General features: G+C 35.9%; 1 protein-coding gene across 1 annotated transcript; it reads left to right on the top strand.

Annotated features, from left to right (window-relative positions):
• The first annotated feature begins 1,247 nt into the window (after positions 1-1,247).
• Positions 1,248-14,241, top strand: LOC149212162 (uncharacterized). Its single transcript, XM_089390573.1, has 5 exons — positions 1,248-1,570; positions 13,137-13,261; positions 13,438-13,524; positions 13,618-13,710; positions 13,883-14,241. Exons 2-5 carry the CDS (start codon positions 13,214-13,216, stop codon positions 14,078-14,080), a joined length of 426 nt encoding a protein of 141 aa, XP_089246699.1. The 5' UTR covers positions 1,248-1,570; positions 13,137-13,213; the 3' UTR covers positions 14,081-14,241.
• The last annotated feature ends 4,064 nt before the right edge of the window (positions 14,242-18,305 follow it).

Here is an 18,305-nt window from a genome sequence, read left to right on the forward strand (position 1 = left end):
CCAGATCACTATATGTAGTATCAGAAATCGGGTATGAATCTTCGGCTATGACTACTCTTTCTGTGACTCTCGGCTCTTCATCTTCGAAAAGTTGATATGTGGCCTCCCAGGTAGATGTTCCGGTGTTTGAGGTGCATGTGGTATCGGTAAATAATGCAAGCAATTCTGCAAACTTAGGGGGAAGAGCAACTGATTTTTGTTGAACAACAGGTTTCTTCATGGGTTTGGTCGACCAAGACATTTTTGTTGAATTATGCTTGTTGGGACTGACTTGTTAAGAGAAACACAAGGGTGAGAGTAACTAAAATTTAGAGCGAATAACTTAGCAAATAACCGATTACATAATAATCCAAGACTTTTATGAGCGAAATCTCAAGAAACCGTTAGTAATAATGAATGCGTTTATTCTATCGAAAACCATTAATTCTCCACATTTGGCCATTAATATCGCATCCGCAATATCTCAACTTTTGAAGCCTTGTCACTTTGAAACCTCCGATTGCAATACGTGTTGCAGACTCGACTGCTCCATCATAGCACACCTTAATATAATATTACAGTTGCCATGTCACACCTTTCATATCACAAGTTTTAAAGACGCGTGTCTGGTCATGGACATTAAAAGTTGCAATGGTTATGGTGTAAATAATTAAATTGAATGGATATGGTGTAAATAAAGTCGCAAGTTAGAGGCTTCAGAAGTTTGGTCATGGACAATAAAACAAAAACGCCACTCGCGAGATCCCAATATGCAACGTGGTAGTTTTATGGGGTTGACCTCTTTATTACTATTTACATATATATGCCAGCTTTTATTATATTTATGCTTTAAACCTTTAAAATTTATTTGGAAAAGGTTTTAATCGCCATTTTTCTTAAAAGACTTTTTAGGATGTTCTAATATAATCCTTTCGCATTGAGGCTTTAGAATTAAACCTAAAATTTATCGCTCTTTTTAATTAATTTTTTTTGATCTTAAAACTAATATTTCCTCTCAATTTTTTTTTTATAATTATATCCTAAATTTTAAAATAATAACCCTTCTCTATTAATTCTTTTATTAATTATATAATAAAATTATTAATTCATACAACACATATTTAATATTTTACTAAAATATTACTTTTACTTACTTCCATATCCCACTACTTCTATGACGTTGCACAAACTTACTTTCATATCCCACTACTTCTATGACGTTGCACAAACCTACTTCCATATCCTACTACTTCTATGACGTTGCACCGGTTTGTGCAAATGCTAGTTCTATATACGATGTAGGGTTTCAGGGTCGGCGACAATGCTCTTTAACTTTTTAAAACATTTATATCTTAAAATGGGTTGTTATATCGGATGTAGGGTTTCAGGTCCGCAGATATATCCTTCTCCGAGGGGTTTCAGGAGGGCCTCTTACGCCGCGCCCCCTTTTCAGGTAGACGCATTTGCAAATATTTGCATTGTGCTATTTTTCTTTCCAGGCGGCGGATTGACTTGATCGGTGCACGGACAAAGGTGCATTTTTGGATAACTGATGTGGCTGGTTCAGATCCTCATATGCAATCGGATAGAGGTGAGTCTAAGCCTTGATTTCTTTTCTCCCTCTCAACCCATATTCTCTTATCACGATGTCTTTTTTGTTTTGTATTTCCGCTTCACATTTTCCAGAAGAGGTGCTGCTTATATTTGCTTTCACAGACTCACAGCAGGCATATTTTTTCAATCTGTGTTTTTTTTGGCGCATTTATTGGCTTACATATCGATTGATATTGATATATTTTCCCTCAATTTTTCTAATCTTTTATTTCATCCGAGTATAAAGAGATACATTCTGTAAATGCTTTAAGCTTCGAGAAATATCAAAACGAAAATATACATTCTTTGCTAAGCCTGAAGAAGGCATTGATATTGATTGAAGGGTCCTGTAACTTCTCTAAAATTCAGAATTCTTCTTTTGAGGCACTTGGATCATCTTCAGAATACTGACTGTCATAAGAATCCCCATTCGAGGATGCAGAAATATGTTCGTGTAAGATATGACAATCCTTGATTTCACTTCATAACCTTGAACCCTCAGCCAACTGTAGTCCTTCCTTCCTCAAGGTGTCTGCTTCACCATTTAATTCTTTGTAGACATGTTCAAAGCACTCTGAAATAAAAATGGACAGAACGTTTGATTTCATCTTCTACTACTGCCATTCATCCAATTAATTACTAACAACTGATGAATTTAGTAACACTTGTTTAACAGATTCTTCTCCTACAGGAAAGTAGCACAGTCTGAATTTAAAGGCTAATCGAAACTGTAATCTGAATGTCGTTTGAGCCTATAAATGGACACAGTTAGAAAACATGCACAGAACATGTAGATCACTGTCGAGAACCCCTGTTAATGCTATTCCATTATCATTGAATAAAAAGCTGCATCACTAACATATCTCAGTGCAAAATGCACTGCCCCCTTCCAAGTATTAGAACTTGTGTTTTGTGGCAACCTGATGAACTTGCCTAGGCTACACCATGTACTAAAAGTGTTGACTCCAAAACAAATGTTAGGCCTTGTGTTAACTAAGTGCATGAGGAAACCTATCAATTCCCTGTATACAGATGTTCATCAAATATGAATTAGAATCAGCAAAGTACAATGGATTTACTACCACAGGGGAGTAGCCATGGGTTTGCAGTACATCATTTCAAATCTCATCAGAATTTCAATTGCATACACTGGAGTAGCCATGGGTTTGCAGTCCATCATTTGAAATCTTCTAAGAATTTCAATTACATACTTTTTCTGTCCAAGTAACACTTCACCTGCACTTTGCTACACCCCTAGAGCCAGCAAGTAGTGCTTCAAGTCATGACAAATTCTCTTGCCAATTTTGCCCTGCACCAGTTTGTGGATTCCTTTTAACTTCCTGTGAGTGTAAGATTGTCTACATATGGGACTAAAATAAGAAGATTAGAATGATCTACCAAATTGTAAAAATTAGAATTTGCATCTGTCTCAGTGAAACCCAAATCTGAAAGTTACTCATCGATCTTGGAGTGCCATGCAAATGGTGCCTGTTTCAACTCATAAAGGGCCTACTTCAACTTGTAAACATGGGTCTCAAGCCTATTCACCTAAAAGCCTCTTGGTTGGTTTATTCATATAACTCCTTAATCAACCTATTAAGAAATGTTGTCTTTACATAAATTTGATATAAAATCTAATGGAAGATTGTTGTGAAAGACATAGTAAATCTGATAGAGGTATATTTAGTAACAAGAGCAAAAGTCTCCTCATGGTCAACTCCTTTTTAATGGGAGAACCGTCCAGCCACAAACCGAGCTTTGCAGTTTTATATGCTGCTATCTGGTGCATGCTTAACCATGCATGATTGTTGTAAGAAAAACTAGAGTCAAATACTGACTTCTCCACTAGTCTAGGCACTATCTCCTACCCATCATTCTTTAGGAGGAGATGTATTCCTCCATCATGGCATTTTGCAGTACTTTCTTCCTTACTGCCGTTACTAGAAGGTTTTGTTTCAATAATGAAAGATATCAGTGCAACATAACTAGGGAACTTTTTAGGAGGGTGACTTATTTGAAGGGAAGTAGTTGGAGCACCAACTTACTCTGTTGCCTCTTTTAATGTCTAGATTAGCCATCTAGGCTTTCTAGCTGAACTTGAAGGTAAAGAGGCACCCCTTGCACTTCCAAAAGCTTGCTGATCTAAGTGTGCGTTTCATGATCTTTTTAATTTCTGCAGATCTGTTTTTGGGATACCAAGCTCTTCTGCCTCCATGGTCACTACTGGAGGTTCTTGAGACTTAGAGGACCATGCATTTTCTTCAAACTTGGTATCTTTGCTCACAACTACTTTATGTTGAGATGGAATGTATATTCTATAATATTTTGAGGTTTCACTCTAACCTACAAAAATGCCCTTCAAACTAGAAGGTTCCAACTTGGTCCTTTTCCCATCTGGAATATGAATGTAGATAGGACAACTGAAAAACTCAAAGATGTGTTACTTGAGGCTTCTGAATTCCTCCAGTCTTATCCTTCAAAAATTCTGTGAGGATACCTATTCAAAATATAGACAATGATGAGACATGTTTATACACAGAGACACATGAGCAGAACTAGATCATGAATCAAGGCCCCAAACTACTGAGGGTTGTAGGGAACTATCAACATTTTCTTGATTCTTGATTTCATGCAAAAGGTATCAAACTCCTTTGGTTTTTGTGAATTAAGTCTAGGACTTCCTAGAAGAATCATCAATAAAATATTCATAGTAAATGTTACTTGATAAGGAAGTTGAGAGATGGGCCCACATACATTTGAGTTGATTAGGTCAGAAACCCCTCTTGACCTATGTTTACTGCCAGGAAAACATCCTTTACATGCTGGCCAAGTGCACAACCTTTGCACACTCCTTTCTTCTCAGCCTTGAAGATTGGCAATGCCCACACCATGTTTTTCAAGATTGGCAACATTCACTAGTGCAAGTGACCTAGTCTTTTTTGTCAAAGCTCACACATGTTGTCACTATCATACCCTAAAGTTCTTATAGGATTCCCTTGCAATTTAGGATGAGGACTTGTTGATCTTCAAAGTTAGCCATATATGTAGGATCTATCATCACTGAAATTGGAAAGAGATTTTTAGTTAAGCTAGGTACATACAAAACATCATTAACTTAGTAAGCTTAAGGATATCACTTGATGGATCCCACTCTTGCAACTAGATATGTGGCATCATCACCAAGTTCTACTAAAGGTACTCTTGTTATAGGTTGTATGTTTTCAGGCTCCACTATCCACATGCCAGTCCACATCAGACATGATGTCATATGACAGGCATGAGACCATTGAGAAGTGTATCTCAAGATTGGATGAAAGCTCATCCACTTGAGCTGATGCTTTTGTACTCTTTACAAGTTGCTTTCCCTTCCCCTTCTTTTGATGACATTGGAAGCAAAGTGCCCAAACATTTGACACTTGAAGCACTTGATGTGGCTCAAGTCCTTCCTTCCCTGGTTACAAGAACCTGGCTTCTCTTTCTTCCCTTTTTAACCCTTCTTAGTTCCTCTTTTCTTGTTGCCCTTCTTCGTCTTACTAATGGGGACAACATTCTGCTCCTTCTAGTTGAAGTCATTCCATAGCCTCTTCAAAATGGGAAGTTTTAACTTTTTTTTGGCCTAGATGTCATAGCCAAAAAGTTTCCAAAAAGAACAGGACCTATTTAATGCAATGAGTACTAGCTTTTCACCCTTCACCTCCTCTCAATTGCTGCAAGCTGATCATGGAGATCAATAATCTTCATTAAGTAGGAAACTACAATATCCTTTTACTCATTTGTAGGGATTAAGCTTATTTCTTAGGAATGTCTTTTGTTTGTTGTTCACTCTGATAGAGTGACTAGAGCATCAAACATGTACTTTATTGTGGTCTTTTTGGTGATGTGAGGGATCTAATGATCCTTCATAGATTCAAGTATGACTCACTTGACCTTGGCCATCTTCTTTTTATGATTTACTAATTACACAGGTTTGGGAGGCTCTACAACCAGTTTCTCAATGAAGTTAGACAAATCCTACTCCAACAATATCTTTGTGCCTAGAGGTGCTCACCAGCCTGGTATGGAAGAGATGTTGTAATGTCGTGTCTTGATATGTAAACATTTTGACTCAGTCAAATTGCATAAAATGGAAATGAAATAAAATTAAAAAAAAATAAAATAAAAAATAAAATTAATAATTAAAATAAACTTGAGGTAAAATAGTCAATTTATTGTTGGTGGTTTTGACAACCCATGGTTTTGCTAATGGTATTCTTATGTAAGAATAATTTCTCACTCTAGATCCATCTTAACTCCAGATCTATCGAGTGTCGAGAGGGATCAAATCTATTGAGGTGCAAACCTCTTTTAGAGTGAAAAGAAATTTGATCCCGCCAAATGCTTGGAAGATCTGTAGTTAAGATGGATGCAAGCTGGTTACCTGAGACTTCCCTGGGATGAAGTTAAGAGGGACCTTCCAATCTGTCCATGTATTTGAGATTGACTGTAGCCATACTACTGCATTGGAATATCGCCTAAACGAAAGTTAAGATAGATCAGCAACCTAACAAAGAACCCGACAACTTGAAACTTCACTGTGCTTTTCTCAAGCATGGATCACAACATCCGATCCCTGGAGCCTCCTGACAGCTCCCTTTCATAGGTAGCAGTCCTACTATCTATTCAAGGATTTTTAGAATGTTTCAACAAACCTTTCTCTGATACCATTATGAATTTTTGTCTAACTCATTGTAAACAGATTCTTCTTCTAGTGGAAACTAACACTGTCTAAATTTAAAGGCTAATCAAAACTGCAATCTGAATCTCACTAAAATCTACAAACACAGTTGGAATACATACATTGGAACACACAGATCAATGTCAAAAACACCTGTTACTGCTATTCCAATACTGCTGAATAAAAATCTGCTAGAAAGGATTTTGTGTAAGAACTGAAACTAACCCTATTACAAATCCATACTCTCACTCTTTCTTATAAGTGACACCTAGGGTTTATAAAAATAGATATATTACTTAGATCTCTGGATATGTGCTCTATCTAACTGATAAAAAATGAATTCAGAAAGACTGAAAAATAAAACAGAACTGACTCATCTAACTTTAGCACTTTATCTTTAACCTGAAGTATAATGATAAAATTATCTTATTCTTTTTATGGTTGTTCCATACATGCATGTGTGTGCCCTTATTGCTGGAATAGTAAAATTTGTGATGTGATCCTACTGTCTATTTATTGCTGCATTCTCACCAACAGATCATTATGCTGTTTGGAATTTAATGCTGCATGGATTTGTGTAATGCTGCTGTAATATAAGGTGCCCAGATCTGCCATGTGTGCTCCAACCTAGTAGAAGATGATCTGGGGTACACTATCTAACAACAATGAGCCAACAAACACTAGTATTTTTTTAAATGCCACTGTGGGCTGCTAGCTTTTAGAGTATTGTTAGGGAAATGAGCTCGGTGTAGTTATTTGATCCTCACCTAAATCTATGTTAAATCTGATACAGTGAGAGTTATTGAGATAGAGAACACGTATGGCTTCCCTTTTTTGGGGGGTACCTTGACTAGCTCCATCAAAGTAATCCCCATGTTCCAGATTTGTCCATAGGAGCACGAATCAACTTTTTCTGTGTTGGGGTTGATGAAAAAGCTTTGAAGTTTGAGAAGATTGACTGACCTTGGAAGGCAAATTGAAAGAGTTATATACCTGTCTTCAAAGATTTCAACATTTCTATCTTTCTAGATTCCCCATGATACTATTAGAGGAAGGCCTTTGAGGACTGAGTTTTGCTACCACTTTTTAGAGCACTCTTCAGCATAACCTCCTTCTCCACAGTCCTTTATCCTTGTCAAACCATCCAGATTTCCTTTATTAAGGACAGAATATCAGTAAGTGGTCTATGTTCTTTTCAACTCTTTTACACATGATACATTTGCTTGGACTTGATCCATTTCTTCTCTTAAGAACTTCCTATGTGGGTGCTCTATTTAAGATTGCCAACTGCATGTAAATAATGAACTTTTGAAAGGTTCTTATCCAGATGCGCTTCCACCATGAGAGTGTGCATTCTGGTCTGTCCAGGGTACACGATTCTTATCCTAACTTTGGAGTGTAAATCCCCAAGGCTGGATTTTAGACAAGACATGTTCATCATCAGAGTCTTTTATATAGGCATGGCACACTTTTGATTTGTTTATAAATCCTTTTGATTGAATATTTTCTTGGCCTTTGAGTCGTCTCTCTGTTCAGCGCTATTCCAATCCTGCTGGAAAATGGAGGAGTTTCCTGGTCCAGCTGCCTGGTCTAGATTGAAGAGAGTTTATCACTGCTTCTGGCAGCTTGTACTCAACTCCACTGCTTATCCATGGGTCTATACTGATCTTCGCCTTAGCCTCATTGCAAACCTTCCATGCCAGCAATATGCCTATTAAAGGGAATGTTATAGTCAGTACTTTCAATAATATGGATGCATTGTTGATTGACTTGTTTGGGTTTCCAATTCAGTCTTCTGCTGAATTGGGCTCAATATATCTCTGAATGTGAATCTGATTCCAGAGGTCCTCTTTTGATATTAGTCTCCACATACACTTGGCTTTTAGGGATTTCCCGAAGGAATGATATTCGATATGTAATGCATGTGGGCTTTTTTGTATACCTTTGTTTTCTTAGCAAAATATAGTCTTATATTATAAAAAACAGATCAAGTACTGTAATTGCTTTCTCGTTGCATCCATGCTAGAAGAGCCAACATATCAGATTGGGCATCATATTTGGAATGTCTCATGTCATTCTAAGGACAAAATCCACAACAGTGATAAGATTCAATGTTTGCTTTTATTTTTATTGTGCTCTTTCCAGCTTTGTGGATGGAATGTGTTGTAGGTCCAATTGAATCTGTATTGAGTTCAACCTGATTGTACAATGTATTTTTCTAACTTTCTACAAACGTGTTGTTTATATCTAGTATAAGCAGATGGGGGATAGAATCATGGAGTACTAGGCTTGTGCAGTTACATCCTGTAATTAATCTATTAAGATTGGTTATGGTCTCCTTAAGTCCATATCCAGATGGGTCATGAGGGGAATGCAGAAGTTGATTTTGTATTGTTATCGGCACTGGGTCATAGATCCCACGATCCTTCATTTAATGTCTAGTTTTTGTCAATAATTAGGTTCTGTTCTTTAGATACTCCAATCTTTAGTTTTAACTTTTAATGTTTAGTGTTCTTTTATGGTGATTATTTTGTAGTATTTAGATCCTGTAATGATCCTTCTACTATGATTGGTTCTTTTTAAATTCTTTTCTAAATCCTTTTCTAAATCCTTGATGTCAAAGGAACACAATTTCGTTATCGAGTCAGGCAAGTCTTTGTTCATTGGAATTAAAAACATTTTACGGAAATGAGAGTGCTACCAGGAAAAAATTTAGATAATACAGTTCTGTAGTTTGATGCTACAACAAATTTTGTTTGTGCTGTCACTGCCTTGTTTGGTTATTGGTATCAATTCTACTTTGGTACTGCATTTAGATACTTCAAGCTACATCATTTCCACATAAGATTGATAGGAATTCGACTATGTAGTGATTATAAAAAACACTGTTGTTTATCTATCCTATTTTAGTACTACCACACGACTTGCAATTGTGCTAAACATAAAATACGAAATAGTTAAAATTTTGATCCATTTTTTGCTTTTGTAAGAAAACAATAGTTTATTTTAACCAGTGTTCCATGAGGATGTGTCCCCTATGGTGGGGTGCACGTATCCACGCTTCCCACACACCTAGGATGGGAAGATGCTCAGGGACACGTTTCCCCACGCCCCCTTTTAGGGAGACACAGGGAGACGCAGGGGGAAACGTTTCCCTACTGTGGGGATGTGTTTCCCCAAAAGGGTGCTTCTGGGCAGCTCCCCTAAAAAAGGGCTAGGTGCTCCCCCTTAATTTTGCTTGAAACAATAATTTATGAGTGGGAAAGCTCAACATTCAACCCTAGGTCCCTATTAATTGACTTAGGATGTTTGAGAGTGGTTCTGACCTCATTTTATTTCATATGGAGAAAGTAAATTTCAGATTCCACTCAAAATGCATCAGACATAACAATTTTTAGGATTTCAGGAATGAGCGAATTGCGATGTTTCCATTGGGCTCTATTATATATAAGGGTTTGGAACTACCATTTAATCAAGAGCACCAAGCCCAAAAGCACCCCTTTTGAGGGGGGTCATGTTCTTCTTTGGGCAATTAAGAGCTATCTTCCTCAGCTCAACCTTCAGTGGAGCTGCTGATTGATTGCCTCCTTGTTGTCACTTGTTGCTGAATGAAGGACCACTTCACCCGGTCATAAGTTTTCTCAAAGTCTATTTTGACAAACAAGCCATTGAGGCTAGTATGATGGGTACATTCTATGCCTTTAAAGACTGCATTGAAATTGTCAAGGATATATTGCCCACAAATAGACCTTGTTTGTTCTAGGCGAATGCTCTTTGGAAGAATATGCTTGATGCACAAGGCAGATGCCTTGGCCAAGATATTTTAAAAGGTGTTTAAAAGAGTTATGGGTCTCCAGGTGGTGTTTAGCACTAGGTCTTTTGCCATAGGAATGAGTTTGATAATGCCCTAGTTGATTCTAGCTCGCAGGGATTGGATTCTGAGAGGCTCTTTACAAACTTTTGCACAACTAAACTTAACTTCATAGTTTACAAAAAATGCTTTGTGCACCATCATCAATATTTTGGTTGCAAAAAATTGGTAATATAATCACAGAAAGTGATAAATATTTTTGTTTCTTACTGTAACAGCAATACAAACTAAGCCCCTAGGGTTAGCTCAATTGGTCGAGTCTTGTCAATAAAGCAGATTTGTTATTGAGAGGGCATGGGTTCGATTCTGTCAACACTCTCGAGGCTAGGCTCCGTGGTTGCGCAGGCAGTAAGTGGTCACTTCAGATGGATCTGCCTGGTACAAATATTTTGGGGATGTAGCGGTCACCGATCTCCGGGGTTCATGAACCACATAGAAAAAAAAACAACAATGCAAACTAGTTTTTTTTATGTAAAAGTAAAAGAATCTACAAAATAATGAAATTGTTGCATTGGCTGAGTCGACTCAAAGTTTTGTATTTTACTTGGTTCATTTTGGATAGATGGTTCAGTCCTCTTTGTTATGTCCTGTAGATTTATGCAAATGTAGAAGACTTCTATTTGGATTGCCCAACAATTTTTCTTATCTAGTTGTAGACAAGTACCGTAAAATGCATATATCCTTTGGCTACATAGCAGTGCTTCATACTCTTCCCAGTCTCTTGAGTCTGGCTGAGTCTTGCCAAGTCAGCTCTGGACCGAGTATTCCCCAGCGACTCCCCTGGCAGGCTCCCCTTTGGCTTAGCGGAGTCTTGCCAGACTTGCTAGATTCGGGAGTCTGACCCAGGCTTAGCTGACCCAATGACAGTGACCAAAAATACCCCACACTTGTGATTTTTAGGAGGGAAATGAAGTGTTTGAGAGGGCAGGAAGTCTTTATAAAGACATTTCTCCCCTTATTCTTTATCATTCCATATATTTTTAAGAGCCATTTCTTCCTTAGAAGAGTGTTGTGTGCTGTCACTGTGAGCGGGTTGAGTTCATCATCATTTATGAGGGAAATTGAAGGAGGCTTTAGCATCATCAATGATCACTAGCTGCTGAGTAAAGTCGTCTCACCCTCTCAGCATTCAAAGTTCAGGTAAGTGGGCAATTACACATTCAGGTTTTACTGTTTAGTTTATCAACTTGCATTTTTTTTAAAGTTTATACTAGTAGGCCTGTAGGATGGGATGTCATCCTACAGGCTTGATGAAGAGACTCAGGGTCTCTTTAGTGTTTCATTATCTCTAATGGAAACACCAAATACGTTTGCACCACAATTATTGCTTCAGTCTAGAGATTTTGGCTAACTCCTTGAGGGCTTATTCTTGGCATCTTTGTAGTCATGAATGAGGCTTGAGATTGGACTTGGAGACATTGTCTACCTTGATTATATAATTATGTTATGAAACTATGAGTTATGTAGCTGAATGGAGTACTATTTGTGAATTTGATCGTGGAACTTCAGTTCACTATTTTGCATACAAATATCGAGTGTCAAATGTTGTGTCATCGTATTTTATGAGATAATCTTTTGAAATTCTACATAGATTGTGGTTTTATAACTTATATGGATTGGTTTGTGCTCAAAATTTACCATGTTTTGAGTTTTTTTCTCTTTGCTGGGTCTGTGCTGAGTCGTTGAGTCTTGCCAAGTCCCAGCCCAACCAAGTCTGGCAACTTTGCTACATAGTGATAAGCATTAGATGCTAAACTTGATGATTAGGATTAACCCAATAATATTAGATTGAGCAGCAGATTGTTTTGATGGATTAGAATAGTTTTTAAATTCTGCCCCTTCCCATGTTCTGCTTAATTTTTTTTCTAGTAACTGTTGTAAAATAGAAATTAAAAAAAATTATAAAACAACCATAAAAAAAATTAAAATTAAAAAGAACAACACATAACAAATATCAAAACCTAAACTAATTTGCAATCTCTAAATCACTCATTTGAGTTACCAAGCTTATGTCTACTCAGCTTGCTACGCAGCACTATTTGACTTACCAGTTAACTGTTGCACCTCCTCCTCCATGGCACTCCTAAAATGCTCATTGGCCATTTTTAATCGTCAGTTTTAACTTTCGAGTCTTGACTTTAGATATGGATGACCTTAGACTGATTCTTTGACTTTCACTCTTTACTTTTTTTGAGTTTGAGTTATATCAATTTACTATTCCAATCTTCAGGCTTAAGTATCTACTATAGTCTATTTTGGTTAGTACTAATTAGATTCTAGAATCACGAATTTAAATTTTAAATCAATTTAGAATCTAGAATGATGAATGATGAATTTAATTTTTAAATCAATTTAGATTCTAGAATGTTGAATAATGAATGATGAATATGGATCAGTGTATTTATGTTTTCATTATTGAATATATATATATATATATATATATATACATATATATATTAAAAAAATTATATACCCCCATATCCCCCTGCCCCTAATTTTACCTAAAATTTGAGGGTACTCTCACACGCCCCCCCTGTGCATCACCCCAAAGATGCATCTCCCTATCCCGGAGTCTTGGTGGAACATTAGTTTTAACTTGCCAACATAGAAGGGTTGAAAATATAGTATGACTTCATATTGAAATATAACCATGCCCTTCAAATTTGATGCCAGGTTGAAGAAGTATTTTAGGAAAAGTATTTGGAAGTGTGTTCTAGTGCTTGCCTTTTAGAAAATGTTAATTTTTTTTCAAGCTTTCTTTTCAGTTCTTATAACTAATTTGTTTGTTTTACTTTAGTGGTTTATTTATAATAGTTAAAAAGGCTTACGAGATTTAATGGAAACCTTTTATACCCACACCAGATATGCCAAAAAGACCTTAGACGTGTGAATGCCAATTTTGATGCACCGTTCATATTGTGCAGTTGTGATGTTTTTTGTTAACGATTGTGCTGAATAGCTTTGTGTCGAATGATGCAGGTACCTTCAAGACAATTTATACCACATACGGGAATCACATGAGATGGATCTAGATTTGAAGATAGAATTCTTCAAACATGTTAACTAATGCATTCAACTGTCCAATGTTCTTAGGTAGCGGTCTTGTAAGATTTCTTCTGACAATATCTGGTAACAAGAGTATTATGTAATCATTAAAATGTTATAAATAAGATATATGAAATAAAAATTCAGGTATTGAATTTTCATTAAACATTATTTAGAATGTATTAATACTTATAAGTATTTGTGTGAAAATAAATTGAATTGGTTTATGTTTAAGGACAAGGCATCCAAGGCGAGGTTAACCAAGACAAAAGTCACTCATCGTAGTGGCCAGAAAGGTTTAAAAGCACTGATAACAACCTTTGTAAGTATATTAAACATGTGATATTTTTTTAATAAATTTTGTACTAGAATAAAGTCATTGTTATCTAATTTCTCCCTATTTACTGATTGATAGGAACTAAAATATGGAAGACCTCCAAATCATTTGGAAAAGGAGGTGCTACAGCAAAAGAGATGGGTTGAATTTGTTGTTTGGATGGACTCTATGGTATGTAATCTTAGTTGGATTTCCAATGTACTTTTAAACCATATTTTCATTTTATTTTTTAGTACTATTAGATATTATATCTTACCTCATTTTATGGTTAACATTGTATAACAAAAACATGTGTTGTGTTATGTAATTAATACTAACATGTAATATTGATTTTTTTTGTCAGAATGCTATAGGTAATGATTGCCAAGACGATGATCCAAATTATGTTCAACATATATCAGGAGATGATGAGGATGAGGATGAGGATGATGGTGGTGAAGGAGGAGATGATGATGATAGTTGCGGTGTTGGTGATGATGTGGATCAGAGTAATGAGGATGGTCGAGATGATCATGAGGATGATCTTGGTGGTGGTAGCTAGGCATGCACATGAATTGTTTTTTATGAAGAAATTATTGTGTAGAATGACATTGTTATGTTTAGATGGGTGTTGTGAATTTACCCTATATCAATGAGACATTTTGATTTTGTAATCATACGATGAGTTTGATTTATGTAAGTTGTTAATTTATCGTAGAATAACGATATTCATGAAATATTTTGATTTGTTAATCATATTTGAATTTTACTTGTTTTGATTAAAAATAATACTGATTTTATTAGTATTATGTTGCTATTTTATACATGTTTTGAAAATTGTTAATGACACATTGTTATTTTTTTGGATGGATGTTGTCAATTTCTCTTAAATTTCTTTACAAATGATTTTGAATTGTGATATCTGCTTTAATGATATTTAGAAACTATCATATATTTCACTATGAATCTATAAAGGGGGTCATATATGTAAAGAAAAATATACTCTATATAAGAAGTCAAATGTGGATGTAACCATGGATGCAAAATTGAAAGTAAAATTGGATGTTAAACTAGGAATTAATACAAAATGCAAACAATTGACATACAAAGTGTTTTAAATTAGAAGTGAAAAATTGTGCAATAGTTGACACAAAGAAGGGAACAAAACATGGCATACAAAAGGATATCAAATTGGGCAAAAACAAGGACACATAAATGGGCACCAAATTAGATGCAAAAAAAGACAACAACTAGATGTAAAATAAGATGCAAAGTTGAGCGTTAAAAAGAAGCAAAAACCGTTAAAAATTAATATGCCAAATGATGATGCAAATAATGGTGTAAATTTGGGATGCAAACTTGGGTGCAAAAAAGGAAAAAAAAAAGATGTAAGAAAAGACATAAAACAAGATGCAAAATGGGGCTGAAAAAAGGTGAAACCAAGGATGCCATATTGGATGTAAAAAATGATTCCTAATCACATGCAAATTTAGGCTCGAAATCAGACACAAAATTATATGCAAATGTGGACACAAAATGAGGCAAAAAAAAGATGCAAATTTGGATGGTGAAAACGATGTAAAACTAGACACAAAAAAAATTCAAAATTGGATGAAAAAGTCGGTGTAAATAATGGTGCAACATTGGACACAAGTAGACACAAAAAAATGGTGCAAAAAGGGGCATAAAATAGCTTAAAATTGGATGCAAAACTTGGTGCAAAAACAAATACAAAAGTAGACGTAAAAAATGGCTCTAAATTGAATGTACCATTAGACACAAAATAAGATGCAAAGGTGGACACAACACATGACTCAACATAAGATGCAAATATAAATGCAAATTTGGATGCTCAAAATGATGTAACATTAGATGCAAGAGATGGTGTTAAAAATGATGCAAAATTGGATGAAACAAATGACGCAAAATATGGTGCAAAATGAGATGGGACAAATGGAGACAAATCAAACGTAAATGTGGATGTAAAAAATGGTCCAAAAAAAGATGCAAAAATGGGCACAAAAATGGATGCAAAATTTGGTGCTAAATCAAATTCAACACATGGTGCAAAGATAGGCACCAAAGCTGGTGCAAAAATAGAAGCAAAAACTAGTGTAAGACTAGATACAAAACCTGGCATAAGACTAGATGCAAAAACTGACACAAAATGGATGCATAAAAAGATGTTAAATTGGATTCAAAATACAGTGTAAACTTGATGCAAATGATGGTGCAAAAATGGAAGCAAAGAATGACACAAAATAGGAAGCAAAAGAGAATGAAAAATAGATGCAAAAAATGACACAAAACTAGAAGCAAAACCTGTCATAAAATAAGATGCAAATCTTGGTTCAAAATTTGACGCAAAAAATGATGCATAGTTTGGTGTAAAAAATGATGCAAAATCTAGCGTGAAAAAGGATGCAAAATCAGGTGCAAAAAAGGACGCTTTAAAAATTGTACAATAGAGCCAGATTTAGCGCCACGTTTCTCATCACAATTACAAAAAAAATGCACTAAAATCTGGCGCTAAATCTGGCGCAAATCGCTGGTTTTGTTGTAGTGCATGTTTCATGTTTAAAGAAGGTTGTAGGCGACAAGCTTCCCAGTTCAAACAATATTGCCAGAACTTGATGAGGAAGGAAAAATTCTATTAGAACTGGAAGTAGTCACAGAAACAAGAACTCGACAGCTACGAAATCGATCAATTTCATAGTATCTCATCAAGTGGAAGAACTTATTCGCTGAAGATTCCACATGGGAGAATGAGAATTTTATACAGAAGCATCCATAACTACTCAAGTGTTGAGGACAACACTTTTTTGAAGGAGAGGGGCATATTAAGTCCCTATAACACTAGTGATTACCCCATTACTATTGTAGTTGTATCCCTTATTAATATTGTTGTGCCCCTATTGTCCCCATATTGTTATTATTGTGCCCCATAGAATCCCTCTATTGTTATTTTTGTGCCTTTATATTATTATTGTTAGGTCGACTAGGTTATATTGTGACTCCTTAGACTCCTATATATAGAAAGGAGGTTTTGTCATTTGAATCATCAAATAATCATTCATTTGTGTAATGTAAATGAGGTTGCCCCCTCGAAGAGGCTGAATTCTAAGGCGTTGATCTATCTTTTCTATCTTTCTGTGATCTGGTTCCATAACATGAAGTTATGGGAAAATTTAAAGTGAAGTGTCATAATTTGGTTGTAGTAACTGTAGGTTGGACAAGTTTTTGTAGCTGAGGCAAGGAAATGATGCATGATATCACATGTCATAGAAATCTTGGGGGAAACTAAAGTTTGAGAAGAAAAATTCAAGCAAGCTATAGGTCTTTGACATTTTCCTTCTTAGAAAGTCATTCAAGATATGGAAAATCAAATCCAAAACCTTCCTCAACAAGACTTTAATTAGGTTCAACTGGAGGAACCTGTTGTGCCCACCAACAACCCCCCCCCTTATTTAGTATTAGCAATAACACTAAGTAAGTGGGGACTCTTAGTAAAAATTCAAAAAATTCAATTAAAACTCATGTATTATACTCCTCAATAAAATATCGCATCGTGCGAAGAAAATTAAAAATTTCTTTGTGAGTACAATGATAAACTGTGAAAATGCGATGTGAAATTCATCGCATCGCATGCATTAAGAAACACTTATAAACGAAAACCTTAAGAAATCGCCGATGGCCGATATGCAACATCGCATATCACAACATCGCATAAACAACACATAACCATTTAACGAATTATAACAATCTACGATCTTGCGATAACACGATACTGCGATCGGCGATCTTGCGATCGCGCGATATAGCAATCTGCGATTCTACGATAAACGTGATCGGGAAACCCTGCTATAACACATTTTGATGAAAATGCGATAACACGATAATGCGATGATGCGATGATGCGATGCTAGTCGCAGAAATTTTCCATCGCAAATTTTCCCCAACTCAACATTCAAGAAAACCTGTCCATAAACCAAAAATTGGATACGCGCTTTAATGAAAATTAATGAATGTACACCAAGTGTTAATGAAAGATAGTTTTGTCTTTTTCGAAAAGTTATTTCACGTCAGGTGGCATGTTTTTGTACATTCATAGAGTTCAGAGCTTTCTTGTCAATTTTTATTATCATTACTCTCTCCTTATGTGTGAACTGCAGGAATGAAAAATAGAAACAATATGAAGCAATGTGCAGGGAGCGATTAAGGAAAAAGGTAAAGCTCCAATGCTCGGAAACGGAGAAGAAATTCCCTCATGAACGGATATCGCATGCAACAGAGCCGCAAAATTCCAGAGCGCTGCTGAACTATCCATTATAGATCTATCAGTCAGAGCCATGGTTGAATAAGTGGTTGAAAAATGCTGATATCAATGGGCGATTTAACGCACAAGGTCAGAAGCTCAGGAAAGCAGTATGTTGACAAAATTTTGAAGCTTATACCCGGTGAAGGAAAAGGCGTTAAAGGCGAAAAACACACCAGAAAGGCCCGGATTAAAGAATGGAGGCAGTTTCAGATGCGCGATTAGCGCCAAGCGCTAATCACGTATCGCTGAGAAAATTGTTCAAAAAGCAAAGTCCCTAACTTCTTAATCATTCATAAACCCAGAAACACAAGAAAACAAAGGCAGAAGCAATTTGAGGATTAACCAAGCAGAATTTGGATCATTACTGAGCATACACAGTAAATCCACCTAGCCAAAGGATGATTCTCAAGAATATCTTTTATTTTGCTAAAAAGATGGTGCCAGCTCTTGCCATTTCTGTTTGCTTAGC

The sequence above is a fragment of the Pinus tabuliformis genome, chromosome 1_1 (genome assembly GCF_031772625.1).
Source record: "Pinus tabuliformis cultivar Carrire ecotype Pingquan chromosome 1_1, CPIR1, whole genome shotgun sequence".
Lineage (NCBI taxonomy): Eukaryota > Viridiplantae > Streptophyta > Pinopsida > Pinales > Pinaceae > Pinus > Pinus tabuliformis.

Excerpts from the sequence above, each read along its gene's own strand:
- LOC149212162 (XM_089390573.1), top strand. The coding sequence starts at position 13,214 with ATGTTAACTAATGCATTCAACTGTCCAATGTTCTTAGGTAGCGGTCTT. Across the intron at positions 13,262-13,437 it reads TGTTCTTAGGTAGCGGTCTT|GACAAGGCATCCAAGGCGAG; the intron begins GTAAGATTTCTT and ends TTTATGTTTAAG. Across the intron at positions 13,525-13,617 it reads AAGCACTGATAACAACCTTT|GAACTAAAATATGGAAGACC; the intron begins GTAAGTATATTA and ends ACTGATTGATAG.